At 35.1% G+C, this 18498-nt stretch overlaps 1 protein-coding gene across 4 annotated transcripts in view; it reads left to right on the top strand.

Moving 5' to 3' along the window:
• Positions 1–18498, top strand: part of SEMA6D (semaphorin 6D) — a 74405-nt gene that overhangs the window by 40920 nt on the left and 14987 nt on the right. For all 4 annotated transcript variants that reach the window (XM_053717467.1, XM_053717466.1, XM_053717465.1 and 1 more), the window contains 5 exons: positions 12940–13090; positions 13440–13551; positions 14294–14354; positions 14533–14595; positions 15083–15184. In XM_053717467.1, coding sequence (XP_053573442.1) covers positions 12982–13090; positions 13440–13551; positions 14294–14354; positions 14533–14595; positions 15083–15184 — 447 coding nt within the window. In that variant the 5' untranslated portion in view covers positions 12940–12981. The remainder of the gene's footprint in view (positions 1–12939; positions 13091–13439; positions 13552–14293; positions 14355–14532; positions 14596–15082; positions 15185–18498) is intronic.

Below are 18498 nucleotides of genomic sequence, written 5' to 3'. Positions count from 1 at the left end.
AGTCCATTTTGCGGTCTCTGGTTTGGCTCTGGACTAGCTGCGAGTCAGTGTCACGAGGCTTTTCCTTTTGAAATTTTTTCTTGGCTTCGGACGTTGGGTAGAGGTTCAGGCTTGGTGCCCTCAGTATGGGCCGCCTAATGTACCCTCCCGTCTTGACATCGTCAGTGTCCTCTATAGCTTGGGTATTGTTTTCCCAAAAGTAATGAATGCAGTTGTGGACTCTTTCCATTTAAGAAGAAAAACATAAATTATGCACCTGATAATTTCCTTTTCTTCTGCTGGAAAGAGTCCACAGCTCCCAACCCTTAATTTTAGGTGGGGCGTCCTTATATTCTTTTGACACCTTTTCACCCTGATGTTTCTTCTGCTGTTCCTTGTTCCTCAGCAGAATGACTGGGAGAGGGGAGTGGGAGGAGTATTTAAGTAGTTGTCTGTGGTGACTTTGCCTCCTCCTGGTGGCCAGGTTCTTATTCTCCAAAAGTAATGAATGCAGCTGTGGACTCTTTCCATCAGAAGAAAAGGAAATTATCAGGTAAGCATAATTTATGTTTTTAAAATGATTTTCAATTTAATTCTGTTATCAAATCTAAATCAGAGTAGAACCCACCCTATAGAATTGCCAATGAAATCTCCCTATTATAAACAGCATTTTGTTCTCCATTTCAATAGGTTTATTAACAAACAGATCTTTTTATATCTGAGTACTGAAATTACCATTTCATATTTGTGCAATTTTTTATGGATTCTTTATACAGATTTTAATATGAGCTATGTTCTGCCCTTGTAGTGAAATTATCATGTTGAAATTAGACATGTGAATGGCGAAAAAATTCGGTTCGGATCGATTCAGATTTTTACGAATTTTGGTTCGGATCGATTCGAATTCGGAAAAATTTGAATCAATTCGGTTTGGATTCGGTTCGGAATTTCGGTAAGTGTTAGGTGGGATGTGCTGTGTATTAGACTAGTATTATGTACTGTGTATTAGGTGTAACCCATAGCAGAGTTATATAACCTAATATACTGTACAATACTAGTGTAATCCATGGCCATACGAATCTACCGAATAAATCCGAACTAATTCGGATTTATTCAGTAGATTCGGCACTATTTTAATTCAGAAATTCGAATCGATCCAAATCCCGAATTTTACGAATTCGGATGAATTTCCAAATCGATCCGAAATGAATCGCACATTTCTAGTTGAAATGAATCACAGAACAGTAGAATGGCATTTGTATGAGCTAAGTACAAATGCACTTGTTCAGAAACAATTTCTGTTCTATTTTGTCGTGTGGCATGTAAAAGGGACATAACATGTAAATGGACATAAAGGAGCTATAATTAAATGCTCTAATAATATAGTGCATTTTCTTATGGCACTGAATGTCTAAACCTGTACATTTAACCAATTTAACCTCCACAAATGTGTTAAACACATTATTAAAACCAGCTCTGGACCAGCAATGTATTATTGTTCTCAAAACCAATCAGGGCTGGCATATGTGCATAACTACCAATCTCCAGCCGTGTCCAGCTCAGGATCGACACATTGCCAATTTTTTTAGTAGATTTTATCTGTGTGTTTAACCACTTTACAGGTATTAAACACACTTTATAAGCAAGCAATAGTGCAAACATAAAATGCTTTAGTATATTAGAGCATTTTATGATTTCTTTTTATGTCATTTTAAGGGGCATAAATGTATCTGTGTACATTGAATGTATCAGCAATTAAAGGGACAGTTTACAAAATAAATTTATCCCAATGATCTGTTTTACCCGCTGGAGTGTATTGGATTATTTACAAGTAGCTCCTTTACCCTTATTTTACATCTGACATAGCTGATTTAGCCTGTAGTATCCCTAGCTATACTGAAAGTTTCCATACTTAAAGGGACAGTCTACTCCCAAATTGTTATTGTTTAAAAAGACGGATAATCCCATTATTGCCTATTCCCCAGTTTTGCATAACCAACATAGTTGTATTAATATACTTTTTACCTCTGTGATTACCTTATAGCTAAACCTCTGTAGACTGTCCCCTTATTTCAGTTCTTTTGACAGACTTGCATTTTGGCCAATCAGTGCTGTCACAGGAGTGAGCACAATTTTATCTATAAGGCACACATGAACTAGCACAGTCTAGTTGTTAGAAAACTGTTAAAATGAACTCAGATAGGAGGTGGCCTTCAAGGGCTTAGAAAGAAGCACATGAGCCTTCCTAGGTTTAGCTTTCAATTAATACCAAAGGAACAAAACAAATTTGATGATAAAAGTAAATTGGAAAGTTGTTTAAAATTGCATGCCCTATCTAAAAAAAATAAAGTTTAATTTTGACTAGACTGTCCCTTTTTAAATATAAGCTACTAACAAGCATGTAAACATAGCATGCAGAAGGAATTAAGTCATTGGAAATACATTAAGGGAAAATAATTATACAGTATAATGTCTCTTTAAGTACTTCAATGCATATAAAAGCTGCATATATAAAGGTTTTAAAATAATTTAAAATTGTTGTTTTTATAATTATAATTTGCAGGGATTTGATAATGCAGAGCAGATGAAATCTCTGTAGACGCTGCATTCAATATAATCCCTTTTTTTGCATAACATATTCAAGGGCAGTCAAGTGATACACCACTTGAAAACTCTGGTGGAATGTGTGCTTTTGTTCCCCTCATCTGTGATGTACCAGAGGCTGCTCTAAGGTGAAATTTGATATTGTACCATTGTCCTGTATAAACAGAAATATTTATTAAGATTGCTGACAGACTCATTCTCTTGTAGAGAAATTATTTGCCTGAAATTAACACTTGCAATGTAATCGCACGTGGCAAAATGTAATATTGCACAAGAGCTCTCTTGTGCAATGCTGCCCCCTGGCTCTTGCTCAGTTGGTTGTAAATGTCAGGGTGATTTATCTCGCCACGAGGCTAAAGAACATGTTTTTGCTTCTTAATTGTTGTTGCACCATAAAGCTTTAAAAGCAAGTAAACCCAGGTAGGCTCATGGTAGGCTTATATGAGCTAAGGAATGTGTATATGTATTTAGTACTCTATGACAGCAGTGTTTGCAGCATTGTTATATTCATTTATTGCAAACACTGATACTTTATAGTCCTAAAGACGCTCCTGAGCTCCCATGAGCCAGCTGAAATTTACTCTTTAACAACAGATAGCACAAGAACAAAGAAAATGTAAAAGTAAATTAGAAATATTTATAAATTTGCATGCTGTATCTGAATAATGACTGTTTCTTTTGACTCTTTATTTAGAAGCGTGTGTTTAAGCTCCCTTGTAAAGCTCCCATGGGGAAAACGCATTCTTATTTTGAGAAAGGATACAAATGTATAAGCTAAAGGAGCCAATCAGGAGCTGGAATACCTGCGAGGCTAGGTTATATTCTCTTTACCTGAGTTCCCTTGCAGTTGAACACTACTGATTAGTTGTGTGTGCTGACAGTCTGCTCACAGACAGTTGTTTAAAGGGACCGTCTACCATAGAATTGTTATTGTTTTAAAGATAGATAATCCCTTTATTACTCATTCCCCAGTTTTGCATAACCAACACAGTTATATTAATATACTTTTTACCTCTGTGATTAACTTGTATCTAGGAACCTTCTTCCAACCCCCTGATCACATGACTGTGACTGTTCATTATCTATTGTCTTGCATTTAGCATTGTTTTGTGATAAATCTTAAATAACCCCCTGTGCCTGAACACAGTGTTATCTATATGGCCCACGTGTACTTTCTGTCTCTTTGTGTTGAAAAGAGATTTAAAAAGCATGAGATAAGAGGCAGCCCTCAAAGGCTTAGAAATTAGCATATGAGCCTACCTATGTTTAGTTTAAACTAAGTATACCAAGAGAAAAAAGCACATTTGATGATAAAAGTAAATTGGAAAGTTGATTAAAATTAAAAGTCCTATCTGAATAATGAAAGTTTAGTTTATACTAGACTGTCCCTTTAATTTCAGCAAATTTTATAACTCTTGTTCTATTTACTTTGTTTTACTTATTTTATTTTCAAACTACCTTTAGATTGCATGTATAATCTGTATTATAACATGCAAATATTGCCTAAATGGCATGCGATATTGATGTTTATAATTGGGCTCATCCCCTCTCCAAGCTGTCCCATTTTACTGATGTAAATATTCCAAAATTCAAACTATTCCAAAATCCAAACCTTTTCTGGTCCCAGGCAGTCTGGATAAATGTGTTTCTATCTGTATTTATATAGAGAAGTAGTGCTGAGAATTTGTTCATGGTTTGGAAAAATAGCAGTAAAATGGAGATTCTAAAGCAAAAACAGAATAGCTTGTGAATGTAGCCACCAATCACAGGTAATGCCCAGGGGCGGTAGCTGCAGTGTGTTGCATTTTCCAAGCGGAATTTTAACTTTGTGTGTTACCCTTTTTGTGATCATTACATGATAGAAAGTAAATTACTGCAAAAATAGTGCATTCTAACTAATTTGAGCATGTATTGTTTGTGTAAGAATGTCTCTCTTACCTAAATAAATAAAGATGTAAAATTAAATATTATGGTTGATCCATCTGCAGGGAAAGCACTTATGAAATTCTAGTACTGACAGGTGATATGATGTCTATAAACGTAATTTGCCTTCAATCAGTAGTTTAGGAGAATCTGTGCTTTTAAAACATTGCATTTACCCATTTTTCAGAACTGTGAAAATAACAGGCAGCAGGTTGTAAAAACTTGCTTTCCCTCCGAAATCCCCTTTTATTATAGTTTTACTGCACAACAGGACATTATTCCCTATTGCTACACATTTAAACATTTTATTTTTTGCTTTATGGAACTCCTTTTTGAGGGTCATACCTCCCAATGAGCCATTGATGAATATATAACCCCCCCCCCCTCCACTAAATAAATAAATAAATAAATAAATTACAAAAACAAAATAAATAATGCGCAAGTGGTGGGAGACAAAAAGATGTGGTGTTCCAGAGCTCTCAACCATTTTCCCTCAGTGTGCCTCCTGTCATAGCCCTATTAAGTCCACTAGCACTAGTTCAGCTAGCAGTTTTTAGGGTGGTCGGCATAAAAAAAATTGTACTCCAAAGCTTTAAAACGTTTTCCTAATTGTGCCCCTAATCATGGCCCTGATAAGTCTGAGCGCAGTGCTGGCATTTGTGCTAATGTTTGAAGGATGGGTTTATAGGCAAGTATAACCTTCAGTGTAGCAGTACACTGCTGAGATAGGAAGAATGATGTGCGTGCTTACATAGATGCTGAACTGAAGATGGAGTGATTTCTTTAAAGCCAAGCAAAGAAAATTACAGGATCCTTGTAAGAGAATGTGGTCATATACATCTCTCTGCATACAGAAATGTATGCAGTCTTATTATAAACTCTTATCTTCTGTTGATCATACTGTCTCTATGTTAACAACCTTGCTGTTTCTATAAAAGGGTATTGAATGTAACAGGGCTTCTTTCTGTGTATATATATTAAAAAAGTGTTGTGTTCCTGCATAAGTTATTAAGCAACTATACTATGTAACTGTATTACTTTTTGGGAAAAAATGTTACATGTCTACATTAGTTTTTAAAAGGATCAATAAATACAGTAGATTTACATAATCGGCAAATGCACACTAACAATAAGACAATGCAATAGCACTTAGTCTAAACTTCAAATGAGTAGTAGACTTTTTGTCTGTCAAACTTCAAAGTAATGTCTCTTTCCACACCACCTGTTTCATGTGACAGCCATCAGCCAATCACAAATGCATATACGCATATTCTGTGAATTCTTGCACATGCTCAGTAGACGCTGGTGACTCAAAGTTTAAAAAAGACTGTGCACATTTTGTTAATGGAAGTAAATTGGAAAGTTGTTTAAAATTGTATGATCTATCTGAATCATGAAAGTTTTTAATTTTGACTTGAGTTTCCTTTAAAAAAACGAAACAAATAAAGGCCACATGGCTGCACTGGGTGTTAAAATTATGCCTTATTTACTTGCACTGTTATTAGCATTCTTGTTTAAAACTGTTAAATATATACTCAAAAAACACCTGGCTCCTAGATGTTGAACATATTTTTGAGTAGTGTACTTGAATGTATGTCAGTAATGCAGGACCATCTTATTGGTACACTGCCACCCAGGAGAATTGTAGTTTACAGTAGGCTTCAGTATATTTATTCAAACTATAACAACAATGATTTAACCTCTAGTTTGTCAGCAACCCAAACAGTGGTTAAGCCCTTGATTGTCTTTGACACAAAATCTAACTCCTCAGTTGGTTGTAAAATGAACAAGACAGGGGCTTAAACAGACAGTAACAACCTTCAGTGTTCCCTCTAAAGCTAGTTTTGTGAGTGGCCCAGCAGTGAAATCGTTGATAAGGGAACCATAACTTGCAGTCTGCATTGTGTAGTGTTTGCTAATTGCTCTAATTAAAGGGACAGTACACTGTAAAATTGTTTTTCCATTAATGTATTTTAAATGACTTGTTATACCAACTAAAGAGTATAAAATATTTGAGAAATTCCATTTTCATGCTTATTTGTGTATATGAAGTAGCTGATTTTGTGCTTTGAAACCACAGCCTATTACAATGGGTTGAACTTAAAGGTGATATCAGATCTCATTATGTTCTAAGTTTGTGTAAACAGACTTGCTTCCTTATCTTTTATTTGGCTGGAACACCAAAGCTCAATACATAGAGAGAACAATGGAAAATGATAATTTTATTACTTAATTATCCTGCATCCCACTGAGAGTGTAATCTCTTCTGCTGGCTGTGTATACTTAGGCTATTCAATAGCCTATACTCCAGTATTAATTTGTTCAGTATAGGTGGCGATACCACAGGCTAAATCAGCTATTTTAAATGCTGAAATAGGAGTAAAGGAGCTACTTGTAACCAATTTAATACACTCTAGCAGGTTAAAAGGATCATTGGGAATAATTTAAAGGGGAGAAACATTTTGGGTGAACTGTCCCTTTAACTGTTTCACTGCTGGTCCACTCACAAAACTTGCCTTCTGTCCTAAAATTAGCATAAAATGCATTGTTTTGCAATTATCTGATAAATCCAGTTAAGGTCAGATATGTAATAGGGTTGGCCTTGAGAAGTCCGCATGTACACTTTAAGTTTTGACAATTAGAAATTGCTCAATTCTCATATCTAAATTACATGAAAAACAGGCAAACTAAATAATGTAAATGTATTGCAATGTTGTTTCATTATGCATAACTAAACATTTATCTGTTGCAGATCACAATCTGTTGCAACTTTTGCTGACTGTATATTTGACCTTTGCTGTTAGAGTGACCTGCAGCAAGTTGCAAAGCAGTGTGTTTTAGCTTAGATATTTGGCAGTCATGGGTTTAAGTAGCTACATTTCCAACAACCTTTGATATTTTATGTATTGTATGTGTCTCATTCAGTAAAAGTAAAACCATAAAAGATTAAAACTAAGGCACAGATGAGCAGGGTTTTTTTTTATTGTATTTATCCCTCTCTCATAAATATTATATATATATATATATATATATATATAAATATTATATATATATATATATATATATCTATATATATATATATATATATATATATAATATTTTTTAATTTTTTTTAGCATATCCCACTCTTGCTGTATCCAGAAGCCAGCTAGTAAAATTCAAATAGGGCGTATAATTATAAACAACTTTCCAATTTACTTTTAACACCAATTGTGCTTTGTTCTCTTAGTATTCTTAGTTGAAAGCTAAACCTAGGAGGTTCATATGCTAATTTCTTAGACCTTGAAGGCCGCCTCTAATCTAAATGCATTTGGCAGTTTTTCACCACTAGAGGGTGTTAGTTTATGTGTTTCATATAGATAACTTTGAGCTCATGCACGTGAATTTACCGACGAGTGAGCACTGATTGGCTAAAATGCAAGTTTGTCCAAAGAAATTAAATAAGGGGGCAGTCTGCAGAGGCTTAAATACAGAGGTAAAATGTGTATTATTATAACTGTGTTGGTTAGGCAAAACTGGGAAATGGGTAACTAAGGGATTATCTAACTTAAAACAACAAAAATTCTGGTGTTGACTGTCCCTTTAACATCATTTCTTTAGTCACCTGCACTTATTTTTCACTGCTAACTACAAACAGTTTGTGTGTGTGTGTATATATGTATGTGTGTGTATGTGTGTATATATATATATATATATATATATATATATATATATATGTATATGTGTGTGTGTGTGTGTGTGTATATATATATATATATATATATATATATATATATATATATATATATATATATATAATGAAGAAAATTTGTTATGCTTAAAGGGACAGTCAACACCAGAATTGTTGTTGTTTTAAAAGATAGATAATCCCTTAATTACCTATTCACCAGTTTTGCATAACCAACACAGTTATAATTATACACGTTTTACCTCTGTAATTACCTTGTATCTAAGCCTCAGCCGACTGCCCCTTATTTCAGTTCTTTTGACAGACTTGCAGTTTAGTCAATCAGAGCTGGCTCCATGGTAAATTCACGTGCATGAGCTCAATGTTATCTATATGAAACATGTGAACTAATGCCCTCTAGTGGTGAAAAACGTTCAAAATGCATTTAGATTAGAGGTGGCCTTCAAGGTCTAAGAAATTAGCATATGAACCTCCTAGGTTTAGCTTTCGACTAAGAATTCCAAGAGAACAAAGCAAAATTGGTGATAAAAGTAAATTGGAAGGTTGTTTAAAATTACATGCCCTATTTGAAACATGAAAGTTTTTTTTGGACTTGTCTGTCCCTTTTAAATTATTAGATTTGGCAGTTGATATGACTAGAGTAAGACACTCCCCATTATATTTCCTATGGTTTAGAATGTTTAATAAGTGTATGGTTATTTATTTATTCCCTCACAAATTTCTGTGTATTAAAATGTGGTGCTTAGAAAAGAAGTGTCACTGGTGTTGTTTTCCATGCCTGGCATTTTATTCCCTATGTGATATAATTATGTAATTTGTCTAAAAGGGACATGAAACTTATTTTTTATTTTACATTCATGTGTCAAAGTTCCCCAGTGATCAATAGTTTTTAAATTCTCTGATTTAGACAGTTTTATTATGCAAATAAAATATACTGATCTTTCTTGCACATAATATAAAATACACAATGTCCATTTAATATATTTGCTTCCTTTTTACATGTTTACTTTTAGAAACATGCTCAGGGGTAAATTTATTAAAGGGACATTATACACTCATTTTTTCTTTGCATAAATGTTTTGTAGATGATCTATTTATATACCCCATAAAGTTGTTTTTTTTTATTAAATGTATAGTTTTGCTTATTTTTAAATAAAATTGCTCTGATTTTCAGACTCCTAACCAAGCCCCAAAGTTTTATGTGAATGCCGTCAGCTACCTTCTCCAGCTTGCTCCTGTTTGTGTAATTGATCTTATCATATCCAAAAGAAGGGGGAGGGGGAGTGTCTTTTTTCACAATTGCTGTGGGCTTTCCAGCTACCTTTTCAACAGAGATAAACTGAGAGCTTCTAAGTAAGTTTTTAAACAGTTTTATACTGGATTTTTATATCAGTATCTGTGCATCTTATTCTTTATAGTAGTGTCTATTACATGCAGTTATATGAAAATTACTGTATACTGTCCCTTTAAGCTGTGTTTGCAGCTTTTCTGACTATGTAGAGCAGGTTTGCATAAACAAGCATGCTGCCACATATTTAACAAGCAAAAACCATTTCATTTTTTCCCTCTCCCATACCAGAAATGGTAAAATCAATCACTCGCTTATTTTTAGTGATTGACATTCCTGCTCTAGTGCAATTGGTTTCTCCGGAGCAGGGGGCGGCATTTCACAAGAATCCTCCTGTGCAATAATAAATTTTGCAATGCGACGAAACATTGCAAGTGCTATTGCAGGCGGACAGGTTCACTACTTGCTACTTGTCTACTTACTCCTGTAACTGCAGCTGTCTTCAAAATTGTTCTCTTATTTTAACCACTTACAATTATCAGTTAGTGAAGTTCTGAATCTTCACACTGGGCGCCGCCATCTTGGATCTTATAAATGTAACACTGCCGCTCTCTATTGTGTTAGCTAAACTGAAGTGAATGGTACGGCTGTCTGAAAGCCGGTAACTTCACAGATCTGTGAAAGTGCACTGCTTATGTCACAGGATGCAACAATACGCAAGCTACAAGATGGCAGAGCCCAGTATAAAATGTAGAGCTTTACCAGCTGGATTCTGTTATGAGTTAAAATAAGAGAACAACTTTAAAGCGAGCTGCAGGTACAGGAGGAAATGCAGTTAGTAGTAACCATGCTACTGTAGTTGTACACAGCAGTTTATTGTCCTTTTAACCCAAATAAAACATTTTCATGAAGTGCAGTTTTATGAGTGCAGAAAGAAGTTAAAGGGAAAGTCAAGTCAAAATTAAAGGGTCATAAAACAGGTTGAGATCTGTGCATATCCTAAAAGGGCTAATTAATTAAAAATAGTTTGCATACAAAAATTGTTTGAAAATTGCTGGCAAGTATTTTAAAATAATTTTCAAAAGTAAGCAAAATTAATTACATAGCTAATCTGCCTGGAGCAGCCAATTCACCCCCTCCTTATCAGTGTTTAGACACACACATTGTATTTCACAGAAGTTCACAGCTTCTAGGCATGCTTCAGCAGATAATCCCTATGTACTTTTGCATTCTACCAAAACAACAATAGATATAGATACAGCCATAGAAGGAAATGTGTGGGGGGAGTTCAAGCTTTACAATTCAGAAACTAAAAAGAAAGGGTTAATGGTGAGGCACCGCAGTATAAATTTGCAGGTAAAGTACATATTATATTTTGTCTCTATCCCAACTTGTTTTATGTCTCTTTTAAACCTTCATTATTCAGATAGAGTATGCAATTTTAAACAATTTTCCAATTTACTTCCATTAGCAAAATGTGCAGTCTTTTTATATTTACACTTTTTGAGTCACCAGTTCCTACTGGGCATGTGCAAGAAATCACAGAATATACGTATATGAATATGTGATTGGCTGATGGCTGTCACATGATACAGGAGGATTGGAAATAGACATAACTGAAATTTGTCAGAAAAATATCTAATACTCATTTGAAGTTCAGACTAGTGCTATTGCATTGTCTTGTTATGATACATTTGTTTATTATACTGCATTTACTGGTCCTTTTAAACTTGTTCTTGGCAAAGCAATACTACTCTGCTCCAGTGGAGTAAAACAAAGCAAATAACTGAAACAATAGAAGTGAGATCATTGTGTAATAAAATATATGCAGTTTAGCTCAGTATGAAATTTAAACTGATCCTTTTTTTAATCTTTTTATCAAGTGTTTAATTTAACAATTGGTTGGGTCTTCATAGGAACTGCCATGTCTTTATAATTCTGTTAAATGATGACATGGCACTATAAAATGATTTTGTTTCCAAGAGGCGACAAGGACATCCAAGTCCATAGTAATGGTGATCTAGGCCAAAATGTAATGGAAATTAGAAAAATACTTGGCACATATTGCTGTTTTTATAAGTGTCTACAAATCTCAAGATCTGTGTCTAATCCATTAGAATTTCCTTGCAAAAATACTGTATGCAAGCTCAGGTGATAGATTTTTTATAAGAAGCTTTATATATAAGTTCAAATTAACATTCTTGTCTGGTTTTGTACACTTTTATATTAAAATGAAATGTGAATAAGCAATTTTTTTTTGTTTGTTTATTGTTTAACACAAGAAACCTTTATGTTTATTTTGATTATTATATACAGAATATTATAGTTTACAATATGAAACCACTGGAGTGGAATATTGACATTAGAGAGTGTATGACCTATACTGATTCTGAAAGAACTCACTGATCAAGATTTGTTATTCGATGATTCCTTTATAATGTGTTTTGTCAATTTCTCTCCTTCACTTTTTTTTTTTAAATCTCACTTTGAATTCTCATTACAGAATTTACCAACTCCCTTTTTGATAATATGTATGTTAAAGGGATACTAAACCCAATTTATTTTCTTTCATGATTCAGATAGAGTAGCAACTTTCTAATTTACTCCTATTATCAATTTTAATTTGTTTTCTTGCTATCTTAATTTCAAAGCAGGAATGTAAAGCTTAGGAGCCGGACCATTTTAAGGTTCAGTACCCTGGATAGCGCTTGCTGATTGGTGGCTACATTAGCCACCAATAAACAAGCGTAACTCAGGTTCTGGACCAAAAATGGGCCGGCTTCTAAAGATAGCAAGAGAATGAAAAACAATTGATTATAGGAGTAAATTAGAGCATGCAATTTTAAACAACTTTCTGTCTGAATCATGAATGAAAAGAATTGGGTTTAGTATCCCTTTAAAGGGACAGTCTACACCAGAATTTTTATTGTTTTAAATGATAGATAATCCCTTTATTACCCATTTCCCAGTTTTGCATAACCAACACAGTTATAGTAATATACATTTTACCTCTGTGATTATCTTGTATCTAAGCCTCTGCAAACTGCCCCTTTTTTCAGTTCTTTTGACAGACTTGCAGTCTAGCCAATCAGTGCCTGCTCACAGATAACTCCACGTGCACGAGCACAGTGTTATCTATATGAAATAGGTGAACTAACACCCTCTAGTGGTGAAAAACTGTTAAAATGTAATCTGAAAGAGGTGGGCTTCAAGGTCTAAGAAATTAGCATATGAACCTCCTAGGTTAAGCTTTCAACTAAGAATACCAAGAGAACAAAGAAAAATTGGTGATAACAGTAAATTGGAAAATTATTTAAAATTACATGCTCTATCTGAATAATGAAAGTTTATTTTGGCCTAGAAAGACTGTCCCATTAAGTTGTAATGGCCCATGAAAACACATATTCTGGTTATATACATGAGAGGCCTTGTAATGAACATCTTTATTTATTTGCAGGTAGAATCGAATCTCAGAAGTTTATTTTATGAACTGTGAATCATGGGGCTCTGTATACTTCACTCCTACGCTATAGTGTTAGCAATATCCTTGGCTTCTGCAGTGAGCTTTCCGGAAGATGATGAACCTATCAATGTTGTAGACTATCATTGTAAGTAATTTATTAGCTTAATGGTAAGAAATGAGAAGCTGCCTGTGTGTAATCTATTAAACTCTCACGGCAAATATGAAACACTTAATGTGCTATGGGTTATTTATGGATACGCATGACTTCATGAGGGCACCCTCATTTGCAAAAAGGTTTTCTGCATGACCACATGTAATTTGAAAGGAGAGTGTTTGCTGACATAGGCCAGATTTTATTCATTTATTTTCTGGACATTGCTTTTGGGATTTAGTTTAAACCCTTCTACACCTAGTATATACAGCTAATCAATGTGGTATATTGATTTTCTAGCTCTGTAATCCAGTCTGATGGTGTATACCATTTTAACTTTCAGATTCAAGGCAATACCCAGTGTTTCGAGGACGCACTTCAGGCAATGAATCACAACACAGCCTGGACTTTCAACTCATGCTAAAAATTCGAGATACGCTTTATGTTGCTGGAAGGTAATTTCCTTGAATCTGTTATTGTAGTCCAATTAATTTTCTTTTCTTGTTTTAAAATTGGCCTTTTGTCTTGTCGTTAATACATAAATTTTCAATTGAGATGGGAAATTTAAACAACATCTCCATTGGAAACTCAAAGAAATATTATTGTGCATCTTGATGAATCATTAATCAACAGTGTTTGATTATCTATAACAAGCGCAATGTTTGTTTTTAAATAAAGTGCGTATTTTAAAAGTTGAATCCACCATTTTGTATTGCTTTGATATCTGACAGCAATGTCTCTGTTTCGTGCAAATCACAAGATTAAGTATCACAGCTCAGCATTGATATTTCACCAGTAAGGCAGGATGATCACTCTTACCTTGAAATGACATGTTGTGGAATTTATAAAAAAAAAATACATTCAGGCACAGTCACAGTGTTGAATGATGTGTTTATGTCGAAGCAAAGTAAAACATGCATAGTAAGTCTTTAAAAACACCAAGGAAGAGGTTAGATTGTTCTGTCACCATAAGAAAGTAAATGAAAGCTATACTCTTGCAAAACAGGGGGAGAAAAATGTAATCCTGCAGAAACCGTCTTTATTCAGACAAAGAAATTCAGTAGGACTGCAGAACATATGCCTTGTTTGACAAGGGCCTTTAAAATAGATTTGTCACGCTATGCATGAATAAAATCTATGGTATTTTTTCTCCGTTTCCTGACTTGCTTTTTTTTTTTTTTTTTTAATCTTCTATAGAGATCAGGTTTATGCTGTAAATTTAAATGAGGTACCGAAGACTGAAGTAACTCCAAGCAAAGTAAGTGGAAGTACTGCTAAAATGATTCTATTCTCACAGATGTCACTGATTCTTTTCAAGAAAATAATATAAATAAGAATTTTTTAAAAAAGTAACGATAATAATAAAATACATAATAATACAATAATGTATTATTGTAGGAGTTATTTTCTTTTGTTTATTTGTTTTGCTTCAAAAGAAATTGACGTGGAGATCGGGGCCTTCAGACAGAAAGAACTGTGCATTGAAAGGAAAACACAAGGTGTGTATTTCAAGGCCTAACTTCTTGCTGGTTTGCGTCAAAATATTAAAGGAATAGTCTAGTTAAAATTAAACTTTCATGATTCGGATAGAGCATGCAATTTTATGCAACTTTCTAATTTACTCCTATTATAATTTTCCTTCATTCTCTTGGTATCTTTATTTGAATGTAAGCATAGGAGCCGGCCCATTTTTGGTTCAGAACCTGGGTAGTGCTTGCTGATTGGTGGCTACATGTAGACACCAATCAGAAAGTGCTACACAGGTTCTGAACCAAAAATGGGCCGGCTCCTATGCATACATTCTTGCTTGTTCAAATAAAGATAACACAAGAACGATGAAAAATTGATAATAGGAGTAAATTAGAAAATTGCTTAAAATTGCAAGCTCTATCTGAATCATGAAAGTTTAATTTTGACTATACTATTCCTTTAAGTTGACCGAACAGAGCTTAGTGTTTCTAATGTGCCATTTTTTTATTTGTTTAGGATGAGTGCCATAACTACATCAAGGTTTTTGTTCCAAGGAATGATGAGATGGTCTTTGTTTGTGGCACAAATGCCTTTAATCCCATGTGTAGATATTACAGGGTAAGTTCAAATGATATAATCTACCTTTGTAGAAAAAAAAAACATTTTTGGTGTTATAAAGACTATGAGTCTATGAAGATTTTACTTTTGATTCCGGAGTTTATTTATTATTATATACATATATATCTATGAACAAGAATCCTTGTCCAACTTAAAAAAAAAGAAAGAGATTTTCTGGCTCATAAATTTCAAATACATTTCTCTACCTCTGTACCCCAGGTTGATTATTACTACAATTAATGTAAGTTGGGGGGGTGTAGTATATTGCACAATCACAGATATACCTCCATAAAGGATGAAATTCCTCTCTCAAAAAGTCAATCAAACACCCTCAATAGGAGTAAGTAAAGGACAGTTAGGACCAAAGTCATGATACAAATCTCAAATTATATTCTATAAAGCATATCCCCACACCTGGAAATGTTAAGCACACTAGGGGACAGAAAAGTCCGTATATGACTGGCGGATTAAGCAGAACCCAAGAGCTAATATTGCCCAAGGCAGCCTATGGCTGCGCTCACTCACCACTCCTGTGTCACTATAGCTGATATGCCGATATCTCCATATTGTGTTCCCCAGGCTCTGGTAAGTATACTCAGCGTGTATTGCAGCATCCGTGGCTGGTGTGTGACCAATAATTAGTCGTTCCGGTCACGTGGTCCTCATCGACCAATCACCACCATACTTTCCAATACTGTAGGTAAAACGCTGTAAAGCAGAGAGGAATGGTGAGCTCCCTCTGACCTAGGATCCTGGCCAAGTAATAGATGATAGTGAAAAACTTTGATCCAAAGGCAGGGTTAAAACAGAAAAAGTCTTTATTAGAATTCCACTTCGGATAAAAAGGAGAAAACCATGGGGGTCCAGCACAAACAATTTCGAGCACAGTGTACTCAAGCTGACATGTTTCGGTTAAACACCGTAATCATAGCTTTACTACAATTAAATATATATACACACACATTTTTTTTAAATTAAAATTTAAAAGTGTTTAGAAGAGTTAGGGACAAGTTAACAATTGCACCGATTAAGTAATCTTCATGTGGCGTATTCAGGTTCAACCTTCTGTAGCAGAATGTATTCCAGCCTTAAAAAAGTCATTGGTGTCTGTCTCGAACGTACGCATGGTGCAGTTGCACATCAGTGTATACATACATTTTTTTTTCTGCTCTCTATTCACATGGGGATGAATCTGTGAAAGCCATGCACATAAAATACTTAAAGGATTACTTTCTGTTATAATTTTTAAGCTAAACAACTAACATATTAAAGTTAATAAACATTAATTAAAACCTACTGACCTATATTTTCTCCAAAACGAAGTTTCATAACGTTCTAAAAGTTATATCTTTTATTTGCCGATGATGTCACGTTATCCTGCCCACTATTTTCAGCACTTCATGTTCAAAATACTTAAACCAATAACTTTGTGTTTAAAGCGCCATTTTGAAACCTAGGTATTGTAAACGGATTGGTACAGAGCAAATGATACCCACGGAGTGGGTTTGGAAAACAATTACATTTGCAGACAAGATTTCTGATATACGGTAGAGATATGTTAATGAAATGCTATTGATAAAAAGCGTATTTGGGGTAGTTAGTTAGTAACAGGCATAGAAAATATTTACTTACAGTGGCCCTTTAAGTCTTTCATGCACAGCTCTCTATGAAGCCAACCTGTTTATACAGGGAGTGCAGAATTATTAGGCAAGTTGTATTTTTGAGGATTAATTTTATTATTGAACAACAACCATGTTCTCAATGAACCCAAAAAACTCATTAATATCAAAGCTGAATATTTTTGGAAGTAGTTTTTAGTTTGTTTTTAGTTTTAGCTATTTTAGGGGGATATCTGTGTGTGCAGGTGACTATTACTGTGCATAATTATTAGGCAACTTAACAAAAAACAAATATATACCCATTTCAATTATTTATTTTTACCAGTGAAACCAATATAACATCTCAACATTCACAAATATACATTTCTGACATTCAAAAACAAAACAAAAACAAATCAGTGACCAATATAGCCACCTTTCTTTGCAAGGACACTCAAAAGCCTGCCATCCATGGATTCTGTCAGTGTTTTGATCTGTTCACCATCTACATTGCGTGCAGCAGCAACCGCAGCCTCCCAGACACTGTTCAGAGAGGTGTACTGTTTTCCCTCCTTGTAAATCTCACATTTGATGATGGACCACAGATTCTCAATGGGGTTCAGATCAGGTGAACAAGGAGGCCATGTCATTAGATTTTCTTCTTTTATACCCTTTCTTGCCAGCCACGCTGTGGAGTACTTGGACGCGTGTGATGGAGCATTGTCCTGCATGAAAATCATGTTTTTCTTGAAGGATGCAGACTTCTTCCTGTACCACTGCTTGAAGAAGGTGTCTTCCAGAAACTGGCAGTAGGACTGGGAGTTGAGCTTGACTCCATACTCAACCCGAAAAGGCCCCACAAGCTCATCTTTGATGATACCAGCCCAAACCAGTACTCCACCTCCACCTTGCTGGCGTCTGAGTCGGACTGGAGCTCTCTGCCCTTTACCAATCCAGCCACGGGCCCATCCATCTGGCCCATCAAGACTCACTCTCATTTCATCAGTCCATAAAACCTTAGAAAAATCAGTCTTGAGATATTTCTTGGCCCAGTCTTGACGTTTCAGCTTGTGTGTCTTGTTCAGTGGTGGTCGTCTTTCAGCCTTTCTTACCTTGGCCATGTCTCTGAGTATTGCACACCTTGTGCTTTTGGGCACTCTAGTGATGTTGCAGCTCTGAAATATGGCCAAACTGGTGGCAAGTGGCATCTTGGCAGCTGCACGCTTGACTTTTCTCAGTTCATGGGCAGTTATTTTGCGCCTTGGTTTTTCCACACGCTTCTTGCGACCCTGTTGACTATTTTGAATGAAACGCTTGATTGTTTGATGATCACGCTTCAGAAGCTTTGCAATTTTAAGAGTGCTGCATCCCTCTGCAAGATATCTCACTATTTTTGACTTTTCTGAGCCTGTCAAGTCCTTCTTTTGACCCATTTTGCCAAAGGAAAGGAAGTCGCCTAATAATTATGCACACCTGATATAGGGTGTTGATGTCATTAGACCACACCCCTTCTCATTACAGAGATGCACATCACCTAATATGCTTAATTGGTAGTAGGCTTTCGAGCCTATACAGCTTGGAGTAAGACAACATGCATAAAGAGGATGATGTGGTCAAAATACTCCTTTGCCTAATAATTCTGCACTCCCTGTATTGCACATACAACACCTAGCACTATGAGGGTACTCACGAGGAGGCACTCTGAGGTAGACACTA

Source organism: Bombina bombina, chromosome 6 (assembly GCF_027579735.1).
Source record: "Bombina bombina isolate aBomBom1 chromosome 6, aBomBom1.pri, whole genome shotgun sequence".
In the NCBI taxonomy this organism is placed as follows: Eukaryota; Metazoa; Chordata; class Amphibia; order Anura; family Bombinatoridae; genus Bombina; species Bombina bombina.
Note: the sequence above shows the minus strand (reverse complement) of the source record. Positions and strands in the feature narration are given on the sequence as shown.